Consider the following 9,038-nt stretch of genomic DNA (forward strand, 5'->3'; position numbering starts at 1 on the left):
CGCTGACCCCGCTGCTGGAGCGCTGATCGCGGCACACACGGGGACACGGATCGCTCCACGCTCAGCTCTCCGCCACCACTTTTGGGGACATTGATCACTCGGAAGCGCGTTGGAGGACATTGATCTCCTCGGGGACATTGATCTCTTCGGGAGCACAGTGGGGGACACTGATCTCTTCAGGAGCACAGTTGGGGACACTGCGGGTGCACAGTGGGGGACACAAATCTCTTCCCTTACCCAGAAGACAGGATGCAGCCCTGACTCCCCATAAGTGCCACAATCTTATTATCGGAGCCTTCTGTGAATTGCAGGCATGGAGATCCCAGCATCGCTCTTCAGATCTACCCTGCTTCTACTACTAGGAGTGTGCCACTGCTCTGGGATCAGCTCCATAGACCCTGATCGGACTGGGGAAGGCAAATGTCAAGCCATAGAGATCCCTATGTGTAAGGACATTGGCTATAACATGACCAGGATGCCTAATCTGATGGGACATGAAAACCAGAGGGAGGCTGCCATCCAGCTGCACGAGTTTGCCCCACTGGTGGAGTATGGCTGTCATGGTCATTTGAAGTTCTTCTTGTGCTCATTGTATGCTCCCATGTGTACTGAACAGGTGTCCACCCCTATCCCAGCCTGCAGGGTCATGTGCGAGCAGGCCAGGCTCAAGTGTTCCCCAATCATGGAGCAGTTTAATTTTAAGTGGCCGGACTCTCTTGACTGCAGCAAATTGCCCAATAAAAATGACCCCAATTACCTGTGCATGGAAGCCCCCAATAATGGATCTGATGAGGCTCCTAGAGGGTCAAGTATGCTGCCTCCTATATTTAGGCCAAGACCTAATAGTGGCCATGACCTGCAACCTAAGGATATCCCGAGCAAAGCGACCTGCGAAAACTCAGGAAAGTTTCACCATGTGGAGAAAAGCGCGTCTTGTGCCCCTCTTTGTACATCTGGAGTTGATGTATACTGGAGCAAACACGACAAGAAGTTTGCCTTCATCTGGATTGCTATCTGGTCCATCCTGTGCTTTTTCTCCAGTGCTTTCACCGTGCTCACTTTCCTTATAGACCCGCAACGCTTCAGGTACCCAGAGAGGCCTATCATTTTTCTGTCCATGTGCTTCTGTGTGTACTCGGTAGGATACATCATTCGACTCTTTGCTGGAGCTGATAGTATCGCTTGCGACAGGGACAGCGGACAACTTTATGTTATTCAGGAGGGCCTGGAAAGCACTGGTTGCACCATAGTGTTTCTCATCCTCTATTACTTTGGCATGGCAAGTTCTTTATGGTGGGTTATTTTAACGCTGACATGGTTTTTGGCTGCAGGGAAGAAATGGGGACATGAAGCTATTGAAGCAAACAGCAGTTATTTCCATCTAGCTGCCTGGGCTATCCCAGCCGTGAAGACCATTATGATCTTGGTGATGAGGAGAGTAGCTGGGGATGAACTGACTGGGGTCTGTTATGTGGGGAGCATGGATGTCAATGCCCTGACGGGCTTTGTACTTATTCCCTTAGCATGCTACCTCATAATAGGCACCTCATTCATCCTATCTGGGTTTGTGGCCCTCTTCCATATCAGGAGAGTGATGAAAACTGGAGGGGAGAATACTGACAAACTAGAGAAACTAATGGTCCGAATTGGGGTCTTCTCAGTCCTCTACACTGTCCCTGCCACCTGTGTCATTGCTTGCTACTTTTATGAGCGACTAAACATGGAGTACTGGAAAATACTAGCCACGCAGGATAAGTGTAAGGTGAACGCTCAAACTAAGACCTTAGACTGTACCATGACAAACTCTATCCCGGCAGTGGAAATATTTATGGTGAAAATATTTATGTTGTTAGTGGTGGGTATCACTAGCGGGATGTGGATATGGACTTCTAAGACCTTACAGTCCTGGCAGAATGTTTTCAGCAAGCGATTAAAGAAAAGGAGCAGGCGAAAACCTGCCAGTGTCATTACAAGTACAGGAATCTACAAAAAAACTCAACACCCACAAAAAATCCACCATGGAAAATATGAATCAGCCTTACAGCCCCCGACCTGTGTATGATATGAGTGGGCAAAGGGGACTGCTTGTTAGAAATTGCAGACCCAGCTCTGAACTTTGTGTCTTAGTCACCACAATGCAGCATGCCAAGGTAAAACAACTTTACAGAAGACGTAAAGAGAACTTGAGTTTTATTTATCCTGTGGATAAATAGATTTGCCTGGCTTAAAGGGACATTATGGTAAATGCCCACTTACAGTACTAATTTGTTTGGTATTATGTGTAATCCTAATTAGGTTGAAGTTTACTAGTTTTTTCTTAGTGATGTCCACTAAGTTTAGTTTAGGGAGTCAAGTTCTACAAAACTCAGTGGGCTTTAAGGATTAAGGGGAAATTTGGGTTATTTGAAATTCCACCCACTAGTTGATAATCTTCCAAGCCTTCTCTAAAGCTGGCCACACATCTGATTGTACAGTTTCCTTTAAACTAACCAACATCTATGTAGTGGAAGGACCTTCCTAAACAGTTCGTTCAAATTTTATTCGATCTAGTAGGCCGTTGCACTAGCCGTTGGTAAAAGTAAAGGAGGGTGTACTATTAGATTTTAACATGTGTGGCCAGTTTAAAGTTGGCCACCCATAGGCAGATCTGGAATGCATGTTTAAGAATAAGTCAGAGATAGTCCAGTGTGTGGTTGGCAAAGTTTTTCTTTTGACATGGGCAACTCACTCACACTGAGCACATCTATTTTTTTTTTAAAGAAGGATAATCCATAAACTATTACAGAGGCTTTCAGGCAGGCTTGAAAATCTGTGACGGACAGAAATATGAGCTTGTTAACACTTCCGCTGCTCGCTTTTCTCTGGCAGTGCTCTGATTGGTCACATCACCTTTGACTATCATGTCTAGTCAACCTAAGTGAAAACTACTGAAATCTTTGATCATACCTAACCTACGTTGTTTTTTTTTTTTTTAATTCCTTTTTTTTTTTTTTTATAAATCTACAACACTGATTGTAACATTAAATATTGTTAACCCTTCCTTACAACGATGGCCTTCTGACCTCTGTGACACTCAAAGGCGATCTGATGTTGTAAAGCTACAAGAGCAGTATTTAGGTCTGTCACTGGGAAATAATGTGCAATATTTATTTTTTATTCCCTACTAAGTCAAAACCAGAAACACATTATGTTTCTGCAAACAGAGGGCAACAAAAGGGTTTCTTGACAAAAGAACTGAGGGGTCCATCCTTTGGAAGCCTTTTAGTCCTACCCTGTGGCTTTTTAATGGAAATCAAGCCAAATGTTATACACGTTGGGTCTGTTTGGGTAAAAAAAGGAGATGGATCAATTCAAAGGGCTTATTGACTCTTTCTATTGTGAAACAAATTCTAGCCATGAATAGATCAAAAAAAGCACTAGATACTGCAAGGGAAACTTTGTATGTTGCGTTGCTCTTTGCTGTGTGGAATAGGCACAGTTGTTATTTTATATTTTTGTTTTGTACATATCTATATATATTTGTAACATACAATTATTTTTCATGCTCTACTATTTTATTAAAAAAATAAAATAATGTACTTTGGACTGAGAAGTGTTTGAACTTTGTATGATTTAGCAACTGTATCCAATAATGATTACCAAATGATGTGGAGGAGGATTTACAAAACTGTAATTGGTCTAGGCTAACGTACAGTACTGGTACATAGTAGAGTGTTGTACCATGTTAGCCATTCATTAACACAAAAAGTTTGGAGTTTAAGTGATATCCTTTTTTGGCTAACTTGATTTATTAAAGATGTAGGCTTTTGGGATAACTCAGATCTTTTATTCAGGTCATGATTCTCGGGGATCTGAGTTTTCCTGTTATCTTGCATAGTCAGTAACCCGTATTAGCCAATAAAGGATATCACTTAAACTCCAAACATTCCCAGTACCTGTATGTAAAATATTAACATCCAATCAATCCACCATGTTTGCTGTGTCCCATGAGTTTGAACAATAATGTAGTAATACAAAATATTTTTTTTGTAAGGAGGGTCAAGCAAATCAGAAATACTTCTGGCCATGTGTGATCTATTTTTGCTTAAATGTGTACAGTTTACGTAGTAGGTATGCAGGTAAAAGCGGCAGTCAATGCACATGTCTTGCATGATCTAGTTACATGCGCAAGGACAAAAAAAGTTAAGGAATTAATAAAAATGTAAAAAAATTTAATTAATTACTCCCAACCTAACTTGTTGCTTCGAGTGAACAAAAACTCAATGACCTGGCATAAAATGCACGCCCCTTTGTAAATCATCCCATTTACGTTGGTGTTCCCGTTCTTCCAATAATTAGATCTCCATTGACCTCCTAAGCCTATTGTACACCATGGGGGTTAAAAGGTGACCTGAAGCTTTCACTTGTTTCAATCCATAATGAGATCTAGTACAGAGAGAACCTTATTTAGGAGGCTGTACCTGATAACACATGACACAGAGAGGCTTTTAATACTTCATCTCTTGCTATATTATATCAACTTTCAAAGTCTGCAGATCATAAACCTGCGATTTGGATGACTTTCCAAACTGTGAAGTCTCTTCAAAGGATATCTCCAGTGTATTATAGAAAGATGAATAATCTGTTCTGTGGTGTGGAACAAAACAATTAGCTTTCAAAAGAAATACTGTCATTTAATAAAAGGGGAAAAAAAGAATTGGCTTCATTTATGCCCTGCTACTTGCTTGAGTGCCGGGTCATCAACAATACTTTTCCCCTGATGTCAGTAGCAGATACAATACAATTGACTCCCTTAAGTTGTATATTCAGGCCCTTTCAACATGTGCTACCTTTGTGCCTAAAGGGAACATCACAAACACATTCAGAGTCTATTTCATTATGGAATACTAGAAAATGTTTTCTTCCTAACACCAACTATTTGAAGTGTTATCCTATCTATCTATCTATCTATCTATCTATCTATCTATCTATCTATCTATCTATCTATCTATCTATCTATCTATCTATCTATCTATCTATCTATCTATCTATCTATCTATCTATCTATCTATCTATCTATCTATCTATCTATCTATCTATCTATCTTGAGTTTGGGGGGAGGGGGGGGGGTAATGGGTCTATCTATCGGTCTCTATTTTACATCATTTTTTTTTTTTTTTATCTAAGTCCCAATAGACACATTTTATAGGTCTGAATTTGTCATTAAAGTGAGTGGATTCTTTAAAAATGTATTTATTTGTTTTTTTCTTTTGGTTATTATACTATATAGAGAAGGCCAAAATTGACCATGCAAAACTTCCAGTTAATTCGGAGAATAATAAAAAAGAACTGGCGCATACACAAGCAGAGGTGCCCACTGAAAACATGCGTTTGCCATACTTCTGTTGGATATCCAAGCAAATATTGGTGTCAAGCATCCCAATCTGGATTTAAAAAAATAACTATATAAGTGTGCTTACAATAATTATATATTCTATATATTATATACTGTAATTCTATATAAATTCTGTCCAATGAACATGAAATAGTGAAACAACATTTTGCAAGGTATTTTTTAAAGTGTTTTTGGTTTTTTTATAAACCAATGTATTGACCTACTGCAAGCAATCAGATTTCAAGTTTAAATTTCCCATTGCCATTTTTCTATGTGATGGATCCTGGGAAGCAATATGGATGGTTCTTATGAAAGACACTATGATAAATGTAATAATTGGTGCTACTGCTTGTAAAATAATACTACCAGCTACTATAAAAGTGTGGGATGTTTGGGAGTGGCACTAGAGGCATCTTTCTCCACCAGCGAGTTTGTAGAGACATGCCCAGCCAAGGCGCACTGCTAATGCTGATCATTTAACCTGTCGCATATTGTCCTATAATAAGCCAAAGTGCCTGAGGTTTAACTAGTCATGGTGCCCCTCCTCCTTCTAATATATGACATTAAAGAATGCATTCACTTTGTAAGATCTCAAATGCAAAGAAAAAGTGTTTTGTTTGCAGCTCTGCAACTTCCAGTAGATAATCCTGTTATGGCTCATCCTGGTGAATGGAGAAAGGGTATTTCCCTAAGCCTTAAATGTTCAAAGGCACATTTCTAAATAAGCGCAGACCCTTAAATCTGGGAGACTATATCCAATATATTCCACCCTCTAAAGCAGGATTAGGCAACGTGTGACGCTCCAGCTGTCTTGTGAACTACAAGGTCCAGCATGAAGACCTATGTGAATTTAAAGGTACAGACACTGAGCTCTCTCTTCCATGGTCAATGCAAAAATACAGAGAAAACAGCAATTCAGCATATCAATCATTTTATAACTAGAAAGGAAGAAGAGCGTGGGACAGGCAATTTACAGCAAGTATGCAATTCATTATTTCATATTGCGTATTAGCTGTGCAATACCATATATATATATATATATATATATATATATATATATATATATATATATGTGTGTTTGTATATATATTTATATAAATAAATATATATATATATATATTATGCTTTTTATTACTTCATATCCAAATGCTGATGGAATTAATAATATGGTTTGCTTCATTACCTGTTACATGTATTATTTAGAAAACTAGACCAGATCCACTATTCATCGCATACTAGGAATTCTTTATCTTTTTATAGGTGGTAATAAAGGGAGGCAGATTACTTTGCTTTATCATAGCAGAGATTATCAAAATCAGAGAAGAACTGTAACCTACCTGACCAATAGTAGCATCTATGTCAGAATTCCAGTGCTAATGTTCATTGATGGGCCACCACTTTTCCATGTGTGGTTGCAGTATTTATTTATTACAGGTACTTATATAGCACCGCCAATTTATGCAGCGCTATATATATATATATATATATATATATATATATATATGTTGTACATTTACATCAGTCCCTGCCCTCAAACAGTTTACAATCTAAGGTCCCTAGATCACATTCATACATATACATACTAGGGCCTATTTAGGTTCAATTAACCTACCAGCATGTCTTCAGAGTGTGAGAGGAAACCGGAGAACCCAAAGGAAACCCACGCAGCCACAAGGAGAACATCCAAACTCCAGGCGGATGGTGCCATATAACTTAATACAATTGTTTCCATCATTTGCCTATTTTTTTATTTGTAACTGCAGATACTTTTTTTTACTAGTGGTTGCTTGATCTTTTTTTTGTATGCCATTGCCTTATAAATGCCACTAAATGCATATTTGACAATTACAAAAGCAATATATTATGGAACTTCCAAGACAGAGGCAGTGTACCTTGTATACATGATCTCATTTATTCTTCTCTGTTAACCCACAGCGAACAATCAGATTCAATCTTTTGTTTCCAGTACTTATTTTCCATTGCAGGATTGAATTTAGGCGGTGTTGTGGGGCAACAGAGAACAGATTTTATAAAGGACAGATAATTAAGTCTAGCATTAAAGGACCTAGGAGCATCTCTGCAAATGACCAGAATCTCACAGTAAAGTGGAAGGGTTAGAAATGGATTTTGTAAAATGGGGTTAAATGTTCACATTTTCTCTGAAGTTTGGATCAGCCTGTATTTAAATGGTGGTCACACATGAAGAGTTGGTGTCATATGGACAATTTTGCTGCAACTATACATTATTCATGCTTGTTGGGAGTAAGGGAAAACTGGAATAAAGACACTAAGAGACCATTATTATTACCATATAGGATGAAAGAGCTTTAGAAGGTCTAATTTATTGGGTTTGATCCCTGCTGTTACAGCCAGTACTGAATAATAGGGGGATATAATGTGGAGGTTACCATACATGTACGTGATAATGAGGCTGATTTACTTAAGTTGTCTAGAGCTGAAAATCTTCACACAATAAATGTGTGAATATTTCTATATTACAGGTACTACAGTTTACGCAGCGCTTTACATATGTATTGAACATTCATATCAGTCCCTGCCCTCAAGGAGCTTACAATCTAAGATCCCTAATTCAGATTCATATATATACTGGGGCCAAATGGGATGGGAGCCAGTTAACCTACCAGCATGTCTTTGGAGTGTGGGAGGAAACCAGAGTGCCCAGAAGAAACCCACGCAGGCACAAAAACACAGAACATGCAAGTTCCAGGCAGGTAGTGCCATGGTTGGGATTCTAACCACTTAGCCACTGTGTTTCAAGGTATAACTAAAGACAACATGTTTCTTTTACATTTGGATAGAGTGGATAGGGGTTTGAACCAGTTTTTCACTGTTTGTGTCCCCCATTAGGGAGATTCACTCTCTCTAATTGTTCAAACCACTATAGTAACCCGGAATAAAAATGAGGTTAAATCCAAAGTTTTGGGTTACCACCAGAACAGAAATAAAGGGGAAATCTTCCAATTGAGACGTTTGTTTCTGTGACAACTGTATGAGGATATTTTTCTTACATTGAAAATGTATTTTTTCCCTTCCTGTGGAGTCTACTACAAAAATGTCTCTAAAAGACACTGATGGCAAAAAGTCCTCCCTTTATCAAAATTGAAAAAAATAAAAATTGGCTTTAGATATACCTTAATTTATCTGGTCATGTGCAGATATAATATGTAAACAGTGATTTGTTTTTCACATGATAGGATAATTTAAGTGAATCTGAATATCTTTAGTAAATATGCCTTTTTGTCCCTGCTGGGTAAGGGAATGTAGTAAGAGAATGTATTTTCAAATACTGGTGTTTGAATTGCTACTCTCCACAACATGCACAGTCACATCCTAATTGAAATATGAGGAACTCAAACTTAGCAGTGAATCCCCTTGAAGTTTAATGGGAGAAAATCTTAATACTGAATTCTGACAATTTCAAGGCTAATAGGCAAGCTGTTGTCAAAAAAGGTATAGGGAGCTGGGCACTGCAATACCGGACATTTAACAAAGCAAAAACAAAAATTAAAAATACTGTACAGCAGGAGAGGGTACTTAAAGCGGAGTTCCAGCCTCAAATACATTTTTTAACTAAAAATACCCCTATAATACTAATCCATCGCCCTTTACAGAACCGCTATTCTCATACTTACAAGGTGTACAG

General features: G+C 38.6%; 1 protein-coding gene across 1 annotated transcript; it reads left to right on the forward strand.

Moving 5' to 3' along the window:
* Positions 1 to 218: 218 nt before the first annotated feature.
* FZD10 (frizzled class receptor 10) lies at positions 219 to 2,722 on the forward strand. Its single transcript, XM_082243131.1, has one exon. The coding sequence runs from the start codon at positions 314 to 316 to the stop codon at positions 2,060 to 2,062; it is 1,749 nt and encodes a 582-aa protein (XP_082099257.1). The 5' UTR covers positions 219 to 313; the 3' UTR covers positions 2,063 to 2,722.
* Positions 2,723 to 9,038: the final 6,316 nt, after the last annotated feature.

Source organism: Pelophylax lessonae (assembly GCF_965119305.1).
Source record: "Pelophylax lessonae genome assembly, chromosome: 1".
Taxonomy (NCBI): domain Eukaryota; kingdom Metazoa; phylum Chordata; class Amphibia; order Anura; family Ranidae; genus Pelophylax; species Pelophylax lessonae.

What these genes read in the sequence shown, in the direction of transcription:
- FZD10 (XM_082243131.1), top strand. Translation starts at nt 314, where the DNA reads ATGGAGATCCCAGCATCGCTCTTCAGATCTACCCTGCTTCTACTACTA.